Raw genomic sequence first — 18262 nt, 5'->3', positions numbered from 1 at the left:
ACACAGAGAAACCCTGTCTCTACTAAAAATATAAATTTAGCTGGGTGTGGTGGTGCATGCCTGTAATCACAGCTACTCAAGAGGCTGTGGCAGGAGAATTGCTAGAACCTGGGAGGCAGAGATTGCAGTGAGCCAAATAGCGCCGCCATTGCACTCTAGCCTGGGCAACAAGAGCGAAAACTGTGTCTCAAAACAAAGAAAGAAGTAAAGGAAGGAAAGGAAGGAAGGAAGGAAGGAAGGGAGGGAGGGTGGGAGGGAGGGAAGGAGAGAAAGAAAGAAAGGAACGAGGGAGGGAGGGAAAGAAGAAGGAAAGGAGGGAGGGAGGAAGGGAGGGAAAGAAGAAAGAAAGGAAGAAAGAAAAGAAAAGAAAGAAAGAAAGAAAGAAAGAGCTACCATAACCCCAACCAGTGTCTCCAATGGTAAGGATTTTGAAAGGCAGGTAATTTTAAAGGAGCCTATCCTTAAAAATCACAACGTATCAGTGGCCAGCTTCGGCTTCTCAATGCTGGCCTTGGATCACAGGGTTTTCTAGTGTGTAAATTATCCAAACAAGTAATCTCTTATAGCAACAGATAGTCAAAAAAAAGACACTGATGCAGGAGTCATGTGGAGTCAGAAACATTGGTTCTACGCTCCCTTTTGCCGCCAGGAAGTCTTGGGCCAATTCACCCCACCCCTCTGGGTTCCAGGCTCTTAACTGTAAGAGAAGGTGATTGGGGCTAGACAGTAGAGTCACTTTGGCTCTTACCTTCTGTGGCTTCATGGTTTCTTCCATGAACAGTAGCTGAATCCAGGAAGAGGAGGTGACCCAGGAGGACCCAGAAGGAGTCTGCGTTAAGATATAGAACTGCCAGTTCCGGCTAAGCTTGTTTTACTTGATCAATGGAGCGGAATAGACGTTTCTAGGGCTCTTGTTTTTAAAAAAGTTTTAAAGTGGCTGGGTGGGACGGTCACTTCCTATCTCTGGCCCACAGTGCATTCATCCTTATAAAAGGATGGAACCCGGGATTCCCAAGGTCTCTTCCAGCATTCGAGTACAAAGTTCTGTAACTTCAAAGTAGTTTATTGGTAAGCCAGAGAGAGGCCTTGAGCTAGGTATAGGTCATGGGGTCAGTCTCAGGACCGCTCTTCACTTTCTTTCTTCTCATAACCATTGCGTACGCTGGGGAGGGATGGGGCAGGCTGTCTCCCCCAACGCAGGCTCTAACAAATGCCACTGGCGGGCAAGAATGAAATTCAGGCTCTACCTCTCACGAATTCGTGAGCGATCTCAAGAGGACTGAGTAAGTGTGAGCCTCCGTTTCCCCATCTGTGAAACGGGGAGAGTTACCGGCAATGGTTTAAAAATGTAAAGAGCTGAGCAACGAGCGCTGTTTTCTATAACCGTTAGGAGCACTCATGAAAAATAAACGGCGGTGTCGTAAGTACGGTACGGTTCGCTAGTGACCAGACGAGCACCACGCCACAGTACCGGGTGCCTCCGTGGCGCCACTTCCACTTTTCTCACGCACTGCGCGGTGGCGCGGCCGCGCGGATGCACCGAACAGCCCTGCGCTCGAACGCCAATCGTGGATCAGGATCAGCTGTCGGGCGCACTGCGCGCCCCTCAGCGCGCGCGCTCCCGCCCCTCAGCGCGCGCGCTCCCGCCGCCAGCGTGCGCGCTCCGGAAACAGGCGGTGACGCGACGCTGGTGGGGGCTGTTTGGGGGTGCGGCTCCGGGAAGCCGGCCGGCCGTTGCTGCTGTCTCGCCGCGGTGGCCGTGATGTTGCCCGCTGGCGATCCCCCGCTCCCGGGAGCCCCGGCCGGCCAAGCAGGTGAGGCTGTCTTCCGGGGGCAGGTGAGAGGAGCGGGGGAGGCCGAAGGGGTCGGCGTCGGCGGGTGCGTTGGAGCGCTGCGGCCGGCAGCGCGGCGAGCGGGCCGCGGACTAGCCTCTCTGCCCTGGGCGCCTGCCACCGCCCGCTCAGACTCGCGGACCGATTCCTGCCGCCCCAGCCGCGCGGCCACATCCGGGAGCCCGGGTACCAGCTCCTGGGAGCCCAGGGGGCCGGCGCGCTCCCCCAGCCCCTGGCGGGGGACACCTGGCGGTCGCGCGCCTCCGGCGACCGCGCGGGATCCCGCCCTCGAGTGGGCGGAGCCTGGCCCGGCAGCTGAGGATGCTGCACCCGGGCCGCAGCCGGCCCTGCCTGCCGCTTTCAGTGATGACATTCGCACGTCTTGTTTTCGCTTCACTCTGCTTTTGCAAGATTTCTCGTTAGATCTCTTCCTGGAAGAATGGCGCTCGCTGGGCAGTCAAGTGATGATATACAGCAGTGATTCTGAGCTTGAGTAATGCGGGGACTCCTTTTAAAGGGACGATTCTCAGATTGTCTCGAATGTGTCCCAGAACCCTTAGGGTATTCCAGACCTCAGTTAGATAAACCCTGGTGCAGAGTGTTTTCAGAGACCATTTATCACTAAGGAAGCCAAAGAGATGCTTTCTAATTCAGGAACTTTCAGGCTAGAAGGTAAACTAGAGGTAACTGAAGAATTCAAAGGAGAGACTCAAAGCCCAGGTTAATTTCACATTGCAGTCTTTGTTGTCTTCTGCTGTCTGTGATGAAAATACCAAATTATCCAGCTTTAGAGAGGCCTAAAAGAATTATATTGTGTTACCGTATATTTGATGTTGTTTGTTTAATTCTATTTGACAAAATTATAAAATGGAATACTAATTTGTATAGTTTAATTTTTTCTCTGTTTATCTTAACATTGATTTATCTCTCATAGTTGTTGCGTATTGAATCTATGGCTCATATTCTTCTAGCCTTAATGGGAAAACAAGGGCCTGTGTGACCCAGCCCTTGTGGGTAAGGAAAAATAAACTAAGTAAGCTGCTGCGGCTCGCTCGTCAGTAGACGAGCTGGTCGTCTAGGAAGGAGAGATGAAAGTAAAAATGTATCTGAAGATTTATATTCTCTACGTGTTTGTTCAGCATGTTTATTTAAAATAGACGACCCATGAACAAAGAGATGATTCCAAGTGTGGGAAAAAATCAGGATGTGTGACAGGTTAAATCTTGACAAAGAAAAATGTTGGCCTGTGCCTTGAAAGAAGTGCAATGTTGAGAGGAGGACACGGTGGTTGGGAGGAAGTCTGCTAGCCTGAGGCAGGCATGGGGACAGCTTGTGTGGGAGAGAAGTGAGAGACCCTCGGCACTGGAGCAGAGAGATGGTATCTGGGACTGATGAGAGGCCAGGTTGGTGAGATAAGGTGAACCAGTTGATGGAGAAAAGGTTTCAGATGCCACACAGGAAACTTGGTACTGATCCATGGGCTTCCAGAAGGTTCTTAGCTGGTCATATTTTGAAGGCCCTGTTTTACGAAGAGGTGCTTACAAAGCATGGCGTGCACAGTGAAGGCAGAAGGTGACAAGTGATCTGTCTTGAGGTAGTGATGCCTGCTGTGGTCATTTTAGATTTACGGGATATCTGAAGAAGAATCTGTGGGTTTGGTGAATGATAAAATATGTCAACACAGGAAGTGGGAATCAAAGCTGAGAGCCAGGTAATCCAGGTCCGTGGTGATTGGTGATACTCATCTTACATTTGGAAAATTTGGAGGGTGATATTAGTTTGCATCAGAAGATTTCGATCCCAGACTTGGATGAAAAGTGTAAAAATGTTAAGAGTTGATCAACAGTCCTTATTGGATTTTGTGGTAGCAGGGCTTCAATGAGCTTGGATTGTGGAACTGGAATTTGAGAAAAGTCAGAGTTGATGCGGGAAAAAGACTGTTTAAAATGAGAACCAGAAAAAGACTGTTTAAAATGAGAACCAGAATCTTGCAAATGAATAGTGAGAGGTAGGAAGAGGTTAAGGGTTTATGTTAAAAAATAAAATGTTTAAAACAAATATTGAAGAACATACAGATCATGAATGTAACTATGTACATTCTTCTTTAAGAGTGAATCAAGTTGCCTTCAGGTGTTTTTTGTCACAGCTCAGTAACAGTGCCACACACAGCCTTCACATCTGCCACTCACTCTCAGAAAGATAGTTGTTTCCTGCAAAATGCTGCGGGAATGGTTGAGGGCATCTTTAAATCATTCTTTGCTGAAGTACCCCTCCCTTATGACACCTTTCCTTATTCAGAGGCCAAGCTCTCCCAGAGGCTGACTTCTCTGTGGTTTTGTTTGCCTGTGATTTGAGAGTTCACTAATATCTGCTTCCTTGTATCTCATATTTTTTTCATTAGAGGAACCATTTCTCTTTTTGGTTGATTTGCATTGTTTTTGTCTTTGTCTGTAGAACTGGCAGTGAGACTGACAAAGACATTGACACCTGACCATGGGCTTTATTCCAGTAAAGAACGTTCAGCCCAGCAGAGCCCCACTAGATGAGATCATGAGAGTTAATGCATCTCTCTGGTTTTTAGGTCTAACACAATTTAGGCCTTTTTAAAACATGTAAGTTTTATGTAGTAGTGTAGAATTTGCCTCTCAGAGTCCTGGTGCAAAGATTCTTAGCTACAAGGACAATTGGAGTTTACATTTGAAAATCAGATTACCATATTGTTAACTTTGGGACAATAATCCATCGTACTTTTGTCCTGAGTAAAAATTACAGTGCTTCAGCAGTTATAAGCTGTCCTATTTTCTTGCTTTTAAACACAAGTTTTGTAAGTTAAAATATCTATCCTTTTGATCGAAATCCTCACATATCTAAAAAAAAAAAAAACAGTCCTGAGACAAACATCAGATGACACGAAGTTTCCTAAGTGTGCTGTGATCATTCTCACAGTCACCTTCCCCTTCGAAGTATGCTCCTTTCTCACCCCATCCAGAATCGACCTCCCACCTTAAGGAATCTCTTCCTGCTAAAGCTAGCCTTCACTGTGCTCACTGTGCTCTTCTGAGTTCTTAAAACAAGAATCTGAGTAATTTAACATTGCCTTTAATTAGTATGTTGATAATTTTCTGGGTATTAATATTTTCTCTCTAGCAATCTGCAAACTCCTTGAAATTTGATGTCAGGTTTGTTACTTCTCATATGACCTCCGTAGTCCTGACTTTCCTCCTCAAGGACCAGTTTGCCTTTAACCATGACTTCAAGCTGTTAACTAAAACATTCTTTTCTTTGGTTCTCAGTTCAGCTATCACACAGTATTGCGGATTTTTTTTTTAATGTTCAGATTGGAATTCCTATGTCCTAATAGGCTTTTAGGATAGGCTTTCTCAGTATGTTCAGAAAAGGATTTGATCCTGGAAACAAGATACTGTCAGTCAAATGTAGCTTGTTAAAAATAGTTATGTCTTCTGATGATAACATTAATATATGTCCTTTGAAAAATATAGGCAAGCCTAGGGAAGAAAATAAGGGTGATACCTGATCTCATTGCCCAGAAATAACTAAGCACTGTTAACATTTTGGCTTCTTTCCTAACATTTTATCCCCCCATGCATGGTGACATATTTTTTGCTTAATATTTTATGACTATCTTTTCATGTCAGTAAATAGATCTGTATCATCACCTGTATTAGTCACATTGTATTGCATTGCATGAATATACCCACAGTGGACATTAGTGTTTTGCTGCTATACACAATACTATATGGACATCCTATAAGTATTTTAGTGAATTTACCCTAAGACTTCCTAAGATGAATGTCTGGAAGTGTGGTGGGTAGAGCAGAGGGTAGGCACACGTAAGTGCTCACGTGTGTCACCCCAGTGCCCCCGGAAGGTTAGTGATGTGCCTGTCAAGAGTCTCCCGAGCAGTACTCATCACTGACCTTTTCCTTCCCTCTGTCAGCCAAGTATCACCAGGCCTTCATGTCTGCCAGTCTGATCGCTGTTTTTATTCTATTCGTCTGAATACTGATAGGTCTATTTTATCAGCTATTTATATGTCTTATTTCGATCACCTTAAATTATCTTTGCTCATTTTTCTGTTCAGTCTTTCTGTTATTTCTTTAGAAGAACTTTTGATACGTAAAGGTCATTTACTCTTTGACATGCACGTTACAAGTACTTTTCCCAAGGTGTGTGTATTCGTAGCGGGGAGGGATTTTTTTTTTTTAAGCACACAATTTTTAAACTCATGTCTAGCTATTTTATAAAAACACATTAAAATCCATTTAAATGTCTAGATAATTGTTTTTTTTTTCTTTTTACATTTTGTGTAAACTTTTAAATCACAGACATTGTTCTAGATTTGGGGTACATGGTACACTATGGACACCATATTAAAACTTGAACTAATTAGAGTGACTTTTTTCCCCTTTGTCAGGTAGACATTATTAATAGTTTTTACTCTCTAATATCTGTGTGTGTATGTTTTATTTCCTCCACTGCACTATAGATTCTTTAAGGTCTGGGTCTATATGTAATTCATCTTTGTGTCTCCCATTTTCAGCCATTTGTGAAACAGACAATAGTTACTTATCGTTTGTGTGGCACTGGTCACTGGGGAAACAGAAGAATAAGAGGCTGTCCCTGCCCTTGTGGGGCTTGTCATGTAGTGAGGAAGTCAACTACAAGTGTAAAATACTTGAGCCCACTGCTGTGATAAGCAAATACTCTGGAGATATGAGGATTGGGGAATCTCAGTGAGGACTCATGCTTGATTTGTGTCAGGCGTGATTCTGAGGAATGCAAGGCATTTCAGTGATCTGCAGCTTGTGTTTCATGTGGCTGGAGCCCAGGGTGCATAGGAGGGACCTGTCGGGGGATGAGACAGAAAGGCCCCAGATCAGTATTGTGCAAAGAACTTTCTGTGATGGTATCAGTGTTTTATGTCTGGACTGGCTAATGCAGAAGCTATACTGGCTGCTGAGCACTTGAAAGGTGGCTAGGACAACTGAGGAACTCAATTTTTAATTTAATTTTCATTACTTTAAATAGTCACACGTGGCAAGTGGCTACCTCAGTGGAGGGCACCAGACTAGATCATGATGGACGTCTTTTACATTCTTTTTTTTTTTTTTGGAGACGGAGTTTCGCTCTTGTTACCTAGGCTGGAGTGCAATGGCGTGATCTTGGCTCACCACAACCTCCGCCTCCTGGGTTCAGGCAATTCTCCTGCCTCAGCCTCCTGCGTAGCTGGGATTACAGGCATGTGCCACCATGCCCAGCTAATTTTTTGTATTTTTAGTAGAGACAGGGTTTCACTATGTTGACCGGGATGGTCTCGATCTCTTGACCTCGTGATCCACCCGCCTCAGCCTCCGAAAGTGCTGGGATTACAGGCTTGAGCCACCGCGCCCGGCCACGTCTTTTACATTCTAAGTAGTTGGGACTGTTTCCTAAGTGAGAGATAAAAGTTGGGGGATGGGAAGTTATGCTTCTCTTTTGTTTTGGAAAGATCACTCTAGTATAGAGGGTCTTAACCCTTTTGGGTCCCAGAACTCTAAAACTTGACTTTTTGCCAGCCCTTTCCTAGGGTCTGTAAAGCTGCAGCTGTAGCACTGAACTGAGCAGACCAAAACCTGGCTCTGGGGGAGCTCCCATTCTGGAGGAAGAGACAAAAAAGAAATGCAACACACGATAGAGGACAAGGATGAGTGGATTCTCAACGCTTGCATCCCACCTCTCCCTCCCAGGAGCTGTGTGACCTTAGACAACTTATTAGCCTCTCTGCCTCATCTGTAAAGTGTTGTGATAATAGTACCTGTCTTGTAAGTTATTAGGAGGACAAAATTAGTATTTGTACAATGTATGGAGCAAGGCCTGGCACATATTGAGCACTATATAAGCATTTAACAAATTTGTAAATGCTAAGGAGAGAAGATCATTTGGGGAAGGGAGCTGGTGGGGGGCGGTAGGCATTGCAGTTATTGATCGGGTGACCAGGGAAGTCCTCCTTGAGAAGGTGACATTGGGATAAAGACCTGAAGGGAGTGAACAAGTGAGTCATACAGATTACTTACTAGCAGAGGGGGCCACAAGTTGAGAGACCCTGAGACTGGAGAGTGCCTGGCATTTTTGAAGACCACATGGAGCACCAGCGTGTCTGGAATGCAGTGTGAAGGAGGAGACAGTAGACGATGAGCTCAGAGGCTTAACAGGTGTCAGATCCTCTAGGACTTTGTAGGAGCTATCAATTTCAGAGGAAGAATCTGTGCAGAGGGAGGCAGCATTGTGGGGCCGCTGGTTGAGACTGCAGGTAGAAGATGAGTGAGGCTGCTCTTTTGGTAGAGCAGGCAAGAGATAAGAGCCTGACCTCAGGCAGAGATTGATAAAGAAAGAGATTTTAGATAAGTTGAGGTTAGAGAAATTAAAGGAATCAGTAAAAAATTAGGTTTGGAAGATGAAGGAAGAGGGATCAGGCATGAATCTGGTTTCCGATTTGGATAGCTTCGTGGGATCAAGATTGGGACTGCAGGGGCAGAGCAGATTAGGAGAAAAAGGGATGAAGATTGCTGCTGTTAGGAGTGCAGTTTTAGAACTTTCTCATTGTTCTCTGCAACATTCAAGTCGAGATAGCTCATAGGCCTCTGAAGATGCATATGAGAGAAGCATGGGGTGGAGAAAGACAGTTTTGAGTTACCTGATCATTGAAGCCTCAGTATTGATTGTAGTTAGAAGACAGTGAGCCAGGACAGAGATCCTGGAAACATAAGAGTAGTCGGGGTTGGCACACTTAAAGGATCCTGAGCAGGAGTTCCTCCAGAGCTCAGAAGCAGAACAGAGGAACAGCTGTCTTGAGAGGCAAAGCAGCTTTGCGTGACCAAGGAAAGAGACCGCTTGCCCTCTGGCTTCAGCAGATTGGAAGGAGGCCCTGACTAAAGGCCCTTGTCTGCTCTGCAATTTGAGGTCTGGAGGCTGGAGGAGGAGTGATAATGATGGAGTCAGAGAACTAACTAGGGACACAGTGCCTTGCACAGTGCTTTGTACATGAAAAAGAAGTCTAGGCCAGCATAGTGGCTCATGCCTGTAATCCTAGCACTTGGGAGGCCAAGGCGGGTGGATCACGAGGTCAGGAGTTTGAGACCAGCCTGGCCAACATGGTGAAACCCTGTCTCTACTAAAAATACAAAAATTAGCCGGGTATGGTGGCGGGTGCTTGTAATCCCAGCTATTTAGGAGGCTGAGGCAGGAGAATTGCTTTAAACCGGAAGGCAGAGGTTGCAGCGAGCCAAGATTGTGCCCCTGCACTCCAGCCTGGGCGACGGAGCGAAACCCCTACCCCCTGCAAAACAGGGAAGTCTAACAGACATTTATCAAGTGAACGGATATTTCAGGTTCACATTCAGCTTATTCTGCCCGCCTCCTACCTCTACCCTAAGTCTCTCTTATACCATAAGGCATTTAAGGCCCATTTGATAATTCTGATATTTTGGAGTCAGACACTTTTGCTTAGAGAGCACTAACTACTGCCAGAGAATTATCACCTCCTTTGATTTTGGTCTATATTGGACAGTATGAAATTAACTTAGAAGTCTGTTGCTCAGCATAAACCCTTCCAACAGTTTCGGTGCAAGGATCATGTAGACATTATATGTTGTTGGATTTAAGCACACGCATGATAAAGAACATAAACGTTTTCTTTGATTATGCTCTCTTTGTGATTTGTCTCACTTCCTGGAACAGGAGGGCTCTAACTCCATGAGGACCCCAGCATTATTTCTGTAATTGTTTGTGAGAAGGACTGACTCCCAGAGCATTGCCTTGTCGCTGACCTTTCAGTATGGGGAGGTGAGTGATGGGCCTAATCACTATGAAACATGACATCTTGGTGACGCAAACAGGTCTTGAGGGAAAAACATCTAAATTGCAAGTGAAAAATGTTTGCAGTTGTGCTGTTCTTCTGTTTAATACCTTCTTCCAGGGACCAGTGAGGTATTTTAATGCATGAAGCCCTCTTCAAGGTGAAAAATAAAGAAATTAACTGTAAAATAATAAAATTCATCCCAAAGGCAGTGAAATTTTTTTAAAGCCTAATAATATTTCTAGAATGAGCCTCTCATTCTTGACATACATTGAGGGGAAAAGTTCCTGATTATTTACAAAAATGTCTTATAGGAATATTTCTAAAAGCTCAGGACATAGAAAACTCGTTTATTGACTTTGTTATGGGGATGTTGTTAAAATACTGTTTTCTCCATTACTGGAGTCATCGGAGAGGAATTTTCCATGGATTTCAGTGTTAAGAAAATGTATTCTTTCTGAGCTATTTGTGTATTTGTGGTGTAATGGGAAATGTTTTGGCCACTAGGATGCTCAGTCGCATTTGGAGCAGGCCCACCTTACAACATGCTTTCTCCATACTGCATTCCCATTTGGTCTCATCATCCTTACACCCGCTTTTATGATTGATTTATGTATTTGTGTTGTTGAACTTATTCTTGTAAGCTGTCTCTAATTCTGTATCTATTTTGGAACAAAGCAGGATAAAAAGAAAATCTGCATAATGCTGTCAAGAAAAGGGGAAAACACAGTAACCATCAGGGCCTAATTCTCATCCAAATAATTTTATGATAATGGGTTGTGTAGCTGTTGTGTTGCCTATGCAGGATGTCAGTATACAGATACCTGCAGGTAGGGAAATGCAGGTAGTGCAAGCCGAATATCTTATTTTAGGATCACTTCAGGTGAGGGAAGCCTCATTGAAGCAGATTGCTTTAAAATCTTTTCCTTTCTAATTTTAGGATTGGCATCTCCTGTCTTTTTCCTGCTTCTTGGCATTTTAGCATATCTCCAGTGGGGTGTCCTCGAATTCTGAACACCAATTTACGCCAAATAATTGTCATTAGTGTCCTGGCCGCTGCTGTTTCACTTTTATATTTTTCTGTTGTCATAATTCGAAATAAATATGGGCGACTAACCAGAGACAAGAAATTTCAAAGGTAAGAGATAAAAACATTTGTTTTCCAGACCAGAAGCCATGCCTTCTGTCCTACCTGTTTTACACTGCTTGAACAGAATTCCATAAACTAGGTGGCTTGTTTCTCACTGTTTAAGAGGTTGGGAAATCCAGTCAAGATTCCCATAGGTTTTGTGTGTGGTGAGGGCCTGATTCCTGGTTCTGAGATGAGGTCTTCTTGCTGATGGAAAGGGGCGAGGGGGCTCCCTGAGGTTTCTGCCCTCATGAACTAATCACCTCCCAGAGGCCCCACTTCCTAATAGCATGGCGTTGGTGATTAGGTCTTCAGTGTATTAATTTCGGGGCAGGGGGGCACAGATATTTAGACCATAGCACCATCATTTCATGGCTTCACAACATTTGGCTTTAGGTTGGAATTTAAGGAACTGTAGGAACTAGATTTTGTACTATATACAACATGGCGTGAACAGTTAAACCATTTGAAGCTAGTTAACTGCTAACTACCAAATCCATATCATAAGAGGCCCTGGAATAATTATTTATACATAAGTGTCTCCCATAATATGTTTTAAGGTGATTTTTGAGTTGGTAGTTTAGAAATAGAATTTAGCATTTTGGAACTTGTTTGGACTTCCATAAATGCATGCGTATCTGATTTAGATGATCTTTATCATCATTCCTTGTTTTGTTTTCTTTTGACTTTTCAATTATTCTTCAGTTGCATTAATGTTAAAGTGGTGCTGCTACATAGCTTAGAAATTTCTGACTTGGCATTTGTTGCGTTAGACTTAAGATGATATTCTCTGTCTAAATAAAAGCATGCATGTGTTTCTATACAAGGTACCTGGCACGAGTTACCGACGTTGAAGCTACAGACACCAATAACCCCAATGTGAACTATGGGATCGTGGTGGACTGTGGGAGCAGCGGGTCTCGAATATTTGTCTATTGCTGGCCAAGGCATAATGGCAATCCACGTGATCTGTTGGATATCAGGCAAATGAGGGATAAAAACCGAAAGCCAGTGGTCATGAAGATAAAACCTGGTATGTAAATGAGAATATCTGCCTAGTCACCAGGGTCTGTCCCTTCATTCTCTGTGGTGTCTTCGATATTGTTTCCTTTCTGCACTGCCATCACCCTGCATCACATCTCACACCAGGACCTGATGGGTTTTCCCTTTTCTGTCCATTTTGCATAGGGTGACTAACATCTTGATAAAACATCCACAAAAAAAATGTCTTTTTGTCTCCTATAGCATTTAAAATGGTGCCTTACTCAGGGTGTCTACTCAGAGGTTTGCTAGTTGGCATTAACTATGGAGAGTTTTTTTCCTGTTTAGTTGCCATTGGTCTCTATCCTTAATGACAAGATAATTTCAGATAACTCATGAAAATCTATAATATATTGGAATATATTTGTCATTTTAAAAAACTGCTGGCCAAACATATTTCTAGTTATCTAGATTATTTGATAACTGTGACCGTAGAACTTAAAGCTAATAATTATGTATAGTTTTTAAAGATATAATTTCTAAGCCAGTGTGACATGTCAAAGTTTAGATTTGGCTTCCTTATTAGGTAATTTACATCAGTGATGCCGTTTTTTCTGTATCCTCACCATTTCCATGGGTAGCAGCTTCTGTCAGGCGCATTTAGAATGGGAGATACTGGGAGTGCCTTGAAACAAGCTCTTTATGTCTTGATAGTTGATCATCACTGATTTCAAACAGTGGACCACAGATCTTAATAGAGATGGAGCACTTTTATTTCATCTTACTAATGTATTACATAGTAAAATATCAAATGCAAACAATCCAAGAAATTTATCTTGTAAATTATTAGAGAATATTGATAAATAATTATTATTATAGCTTATCCCCATTTGAGAAATAAAATGTTAAAGTATATTAAGTTTAACCTGAGAAAATGCACATCCTCATAGAAGAGTCCCCAGCCATGCCGAATGAGGATCCCTCCAGTCCTCATTCTTCATGGAATAATTCAGACCCCGCCTCCTCCTTCAGGCAGCCCTCAACAAGTTGATTATCCTTTGATGTGTGGCCAGCTGGGAACCAGCATATTACTCAGAAAATCTCAAGTCTCTACCTCACTTTTCAGGTTAGAGAGAGAGAACCTAGCCTGCGTCTATATACCAGCATTATTTAATCAGAATAATTTTCATGAACAAAGACTAATTTTTCTTTAAGTTTTAGTGACTGTCTTTTAAGTTTTAGTTTTATGTATTTCTACCCCTTAAATTTTCATGAATCCCTAATCTAGAAACATTTGCAGAGTTAAAGTAATACTGATCAAATAAAAAGTTTATGAGAAGTCTAAAAGAATAAAGCATTTTGCATTTCATCTAGCTTCATGTGCCAGGTCCCATCAGTGACTAAACGGGTCTCATGGAATAAGGTGAAAACTTCCATGCCTTGGAGTTATCTTTTTATAATAAAATGTCATCCTGGAGTATATACTAGAATCTCATTAAAATCAGACAACAGGGGTCCATCCTGCACTATACAAAGTGTATGAAATGGAAATCAAAATACCCTTTTATAGCACTACTCTGTCCTGACACATAGACGTCCATGTATAGCATTGCAGCAAGGCTCCAGAAATTTCCTTAATAGATTCTGGCTAGTTTAGGGCTCTGAGTGCATTGAAACTGTATTGTATGTGGAGTCAAACGACTTACAGTTTAGTCCATTTTTTGCTAATTCCTGTGATAAATCACTTAATCTTTCTGGGTTTGTAATTTTCTAATGTGTGTGAAATAAGGAATTTTTAGACTTCTGAAGTCCCCCTCATTTTTAATATAGGCAAAATAACACCTAGAAATACTCATTTATGTACTCAGTTAGCAAATATATGATGGGCACCTGCTATTTGCTAGGCACTGTGTTAGGTGCTGGGAATATAAATTTGAACAGACACATTTTGTGCACTTGAAGTTTTCAGTTGTAATGAGACAGGCAAGTAAATAGCTAATTTTGATACGGTGTAATGAATGTACATCTAGCAAAAGGAAATAAGAATGGAATTTAATGAGAGTCATCTTCAGGGTTCTGTTAGGGTGACTTCCATGGAGGCTGGAGCCGCGTGGGTATCCAGGAGGTAGCCAGGTAAAAGGGGTAGGGAGGTGGACCGAGAAGACTCTTCCTGGTGGTGGAGGAGCAAGGCTCTAAGGCCACAGTAAGGTGCATTATGGAAATGTTAGTTCATTGTAGCTGAAAGCAATGGAAGGAACGTGGGAAGAGATAGGGTGGGTGAGTTATGCAGAGCCGGGTGTGTTGTTCTAGAGCTAACCCTTATCTGGAGGGTACTGAGCCACAAAAGAACTGGAGGCCTGAAGAGGCATCCTTTGGGTGGGGACTGGCGGGAAGATGGTCAGGATCAGAGGGTGGGATGTGTTGTGACAGGCTGGCAGAAAGTGTGTCCAAAGGGATGAGGAGGAAAGTCATGGGAGAGGAACCAGGGAAAGGCAATCTATGAAACCCAGCTTGCGTATTGGGATGAGGGAGAGGCGCTTCATCTGAGACCCTAGCTTGGGCCACTGGGTGCCCAGTGCTGATGGCCTGTGAGGGAGGTAACCAGCACTAAGAGCAGGTTTGTAGCGAAAGTTGGGTTCAGATTTTGCCATGATGCGTTGGGAGTGGCTGTGAGGACAAGCAAGGGTAGTGTCCAGGGGACAGTAACCCCAGCTCACCTGGAGGCTAATGAGCTCTGCATGGCCAGTGGCACAATTCAGAATTCATGGCATGCTATTGGTGATAGCAGCCTCAGGAGCGACTGAGCTCACCTGAGGAGAGGGGGAGCACGTGTCTTGAGGGCAGGCAAGAGTCCATGTGCATGGCAATGACACACAGCAGATGCTCAGTCAGGTCTGTGGGCTTTGATGAAGGAGAAAAGGACATAGCACTGAATATTTAGTGTTACCAGCATTTCAGTAAGGTCTGCAGAAGAAGCTGCTAGAGGGATAGGAAAAACTAAGAAAGTGTAATGTGTAGCATGATTTCCCTAAAATTAGCCACACTGACGAAACATCACGTGTTATAGCTAAAATATCTGCTGCTTAACTACAGTATCCTGTTTCTCTAGGCATTTCAGAATTTGCTACCTCTCCAGAGAAAGTCAGTGATTACATTTCTCCACTATTGAACTTTGCTGCAGAGCACGTACCACGGGCAAAACACAAAGAGACTCCCCTCTACATTCTCTGCACGGCTGGAATGAGAATCCTCCCGGAAAGGTGATCTTCCATGGAAGGGCAAGGCTGAGGGTGGGCTCCTGGAGGGGGAAGGGGTGTTCTCCTCCCCGGTCCTCCTCCCTCCCCCGCTCCTCCCAATCATCATCATCATCAAAAGGAAGACATTCAGAATTCTTTCTTCAAATCTGGAATAGTACCAGAACTATTCCTTTAGCCAGAATCCACCAAATATCTGTTAATTGACTTATGACTATAAATAGTCAATTATAAAGTTATCATTTTTAAAAACCTAATCTGTTTTATGTGGTTAAGGAAGGAATGCTTGCAGTTGTAGTTTTACATCTAGAAATCCCATAATTCACACAACTTGTTCATTTTGAAACTGCATTCCTAATATAATCTTTCCAATGAATTTCTTTGTTTTGGAACTTGTTGGATACAAGATATACTGGAGCCATAGTTCATTTTTTTCTTTTCTAACCAGAAGATTTCAAGCTGTAATCTTTTGATGTGTAAATGTTTGTGTTGCCTTATAGCCAGCAGAAAGCCATTTTGGAAGACCTTCTGACCGATATCCCTGTGCACTTTGACTTTCTGTTTTCTGACTCTCATGCAGAAGTCATTTCTGGGAAACAAGAAGGTTGGTATATGGTCTTCAGTTTAAAATTTGGGAAGCTATTCCTTTAAATCCTCCCCACTTTCACCAGTGTACACTTTGTTATACTCCTGTTATCTTAACATTTGGAAATAATAGCCTGGAAATATTATAATTTTTAAATGACTGAACCAGTTTCTTACATGACTGGTTTTTGTTGCCCAAATATGAAGCCATTGAAAAATAACTGTTTGTCTTCACCACATGTAGGGACGTAGCTTGATACAAACTCACTTTTATAGAAAAAGCTGTGTGCCTTGCCTAAGTTGTGTGGCTTCCTGGGCCTTGACTTTGATCATTATTGAGTGGTTAGAGCTTCTTCTCGACTTTGATACACCAAGAAATATCAAATATTTGTTCTATTTTCAAAGAAGTGATTCTCCTTGAGAATGAAACATCAAGTCAATGAAATTATTTGAGGAACAGCTTGCTAGAAATGTATACCAAAAAGTATTTCAAAAGTCATCTGTCATTCCAGCATTAATACTTCCTATATGGAAGACACTGTAGAGAATCCAAAAATGGGGTGAAGTTCACACATTGCCATTAAGCTGCTTACCGACAACTGAGGTCCACAATTAGCTGTTCTATGAGGGTTTTAGGTACCAGAAAAAAAAATAAGGAAAAAATATCACAGGAGTTTGAAAGAGGGAGACATTTTTTCCCCCCAAGTAGGGCCATGATGGACAAAGTGACATCTGAACTGTGCCTCAAGAGAAAGGATAGTTTTATATAGAACATGCCAGAGCATGGGAAGGGTGGGGCTCTGAGGGAGCATAGGAAGCACATGCCAGACAGAAGAAAGTACTGGACTCAGTACAGGTTGGAAAGAATTCACTGTGGACAGAGGAACACAGATGTTTTGGTTTGACTGGATGATGGCCCTTCTGGAAGGAGTGGTAGTAATGTTAGTGGTTGGATGGATTTTCAATTGTCAGTCCAGGAATTTGGACTTCGTTCTGTAGATCAATCCAGTAGCAGAGGGTAGAGCAGGTTGCAACAGAGGAGTAGGGCAGGGATAGGTTAGATGGGCTATCCTACTCCCTCCATGGTTCAGATCAAGGTGACAATGAAAACCAGGTGTAGGGAATGTGAAAATAGAATCAGACTTGGCAGCTGAGTGAATGGAGAGAGAAAGGAAAGAGTAGAAGATACCTTGATTTTTTTTTTTTTTTTTTTTTTTTTTTTTTTTTTTTGAGATGGAGTCTCACTCTGTTGCTGGCACAATCTCGGCTCACTGCAACCTCCACTGCCTGAGTTCAAATGATTTTCCTGCCTCAGCCTCCCAAGTTGCTGGTTCTACAGGTGCACACCAACACACCCAGCTAATTTTTGTATTTTTAGTAGAGACAGGGTTTCACCATGTTGGCCAGGATGGTCTCAATCTTTTGACCTCATGATCTACCCACCTCAGCCTCCCAAAGTGCTGGGATTACAGGTGTGAGCCACCGCATCCCACTGATACCTTGAATTTTTAAAACCTTGGACTTGACAGGTTTTACATCATAAAAGTGAAAACTCCAGTATTTTAAAACAACTACTAAATTTCAAAAGAAAACTAGCACCTAGGGTATTATATTTTCAACCTATGTAGATGGTATAAAACTAAAATATTAAAGTTGAGAGATCTTGGAAAGCTTTTTGGAGTAATAAAAACATCAGTAGCAAGGTGTTATTTCAGATGATTTTACGGGTTGTCAGGGAGTGAAATAAATGAGACGTTTGTACAGACTGCACTGATAAGAGTTACACAAAATGTTTTTAAACTGTTTTTCTTCTCTCCACCCTGTAAAATGTCTATAGGTGTGTATGCTTGGATTGGCATTAATTTTGTCCTTGGACGGTTTGAGCATATTGAAGATGGTAAGTATCATGTTTCCAACGAATGTGTCTAGTTGGAAATCGGTGCTTTTCTGTTTAATCCATAGGCTGAAAAAAGAGCTAAGCTTTGTGACATTTCTAAGCGTGTAGGAGTAGAATGAGAGGAGCTGCAGTTGAACACAATTCAACTTGATTTTAGTTGGGAGGATAGACTGGGTTTGCCCGAATGTGCTTGAAATAGACTGTGAAAAGAAGGTGACTGTAAAGAAGAACACAGTTCTCTGGATGAGCTCTGTTCCAGTGAACACTTTCTCTTCTTTCCAGATGATGAGGCAGTTGTGGAAGTTAACATTCCTGGAAGTGAAAGCAGCGAAGCCATTGTCCGTAAAAGGACAGCGGGCATTCTCGACATGGGTGGCGTGTCGACTCAGATAGCGTACGAAGTCCCCAAAACTGTAAGCTTTGCGTCCTCACAGCAGGTCATTATCTGTACAGATTTCCTTCTGTTTGGTTTGGTTTTCATTTAACACGTGTCCACCGTTCTTGTTTTGTTTTCTGAGTGTGAACACATCTTTACTGTGCTTGCTGAGGTGCCGCCTCTCAGCCCGGGAGAACGGAGACAGGAGGAGCAAGGCAGACCTCAGCTGAGCCGCTTGTGTGTGTTCATTGAAATCAGCGGGTTTGTTTTCTGACCGTAGAGTTTTTCTTTGGTATATACACAGTCACGGGCTTGAGTTTCTGTTTATATTTTCTCTTCTATCATGTCTTTTC

The 18262-nt window shown here is 43.0% G+C and overlaps 2 protein-coding genes across 6 annotated transcripts in view; one reads left to right on the top strand and one right to left on the bottom strand.

Annotated features, from left to right (window-relative positions):
* Window positions 1-1569, bottom strand: part of SLC25A37 (solute carrier family 25 member 37) — a 108288-nt gene extending 106719 nt beyond the window's left edge. For both annotated transcript variants that reach the window (XM_074384067.1, XM_074384066.1), the window contains exon 1: window positions 749-1569. Coding sequence is in view for 1 of the 2 variants with exons in the window: in XM_074384066.1 (XP_074240167.1) it covers window positions 749-775 (27 nt within the window). In the remaining variant the exon portion in view is untranslated. The remainder of the gene's footprint in view (window positions 1-748) is intronic.
* Window positions 1570-1656: 87 nt separating this feature from the next.
* Window positions 1657-18262, top strand: part of ENTPD4 (ectonucleoside triphosphate diphosphohydrolase 4) — a 29554-nt gene continuing 12948 nt past the window's right edge. Inside the window, exons 1-9 of one of the 4 annotated variants that reach the window (XM_074384065.1) lie at window positions 1657-1814; window positions 7409-7654; window positions 9570-9674; window positions 10628-10825; window positions 11644-11849; window positions 14907-15057; window positions 15552-15655; window positions 17474-17533; window positions 17816-17970. In XM_074384065.1, the coding sequence (XP_074240166.1) occupies window positions 9667-9674; window positions 10628-10825; window positions 11644-11849; window positions 14907-15057; window positions 15552-15655; window positions 17474-17533; window positions 17816-17970 (882 nt within the window). In that variant the 5' untranslated portion in view covers window positions 1657-1814; window positions 7409-7654; window positions 9570-9666. Of the gene's footprint in view, window positions 1815-2603; window positions 7655-9569; window positions 9675-10627; window positions 10826-11643; window positions 11850-14906; window positions 15058-15551; window positions 15656-17473; window positions 17534-17815; window positions 17971-18262 lie in introns of those variants that run through there. The other 3 variants (XM_039461113.2, XM_039461111.2, XM_039461112.2) reach the window with 3 other exon arrangements.

Source organism: Saimiri boliviensis, chromosome 13 (genome assembly GCF_048565385.1).
Source record: "Saimiri boliviensis isolate mSaiBol1 chromosome 13, mSaiBol1.pri, whole genome shotgun sequence".
NCBI classification, from domain to species: domain Eukaryota; kingdom Metazoa; phylum Chordata; class Mammalia; order Primates; family Cebidae; genus Saimiri; species Saimiri boliviensis.
Note: the sequence above shows the minus strand (reverse complement) of the source record. Positions and strands in the feature narration are given on the sequence as shown.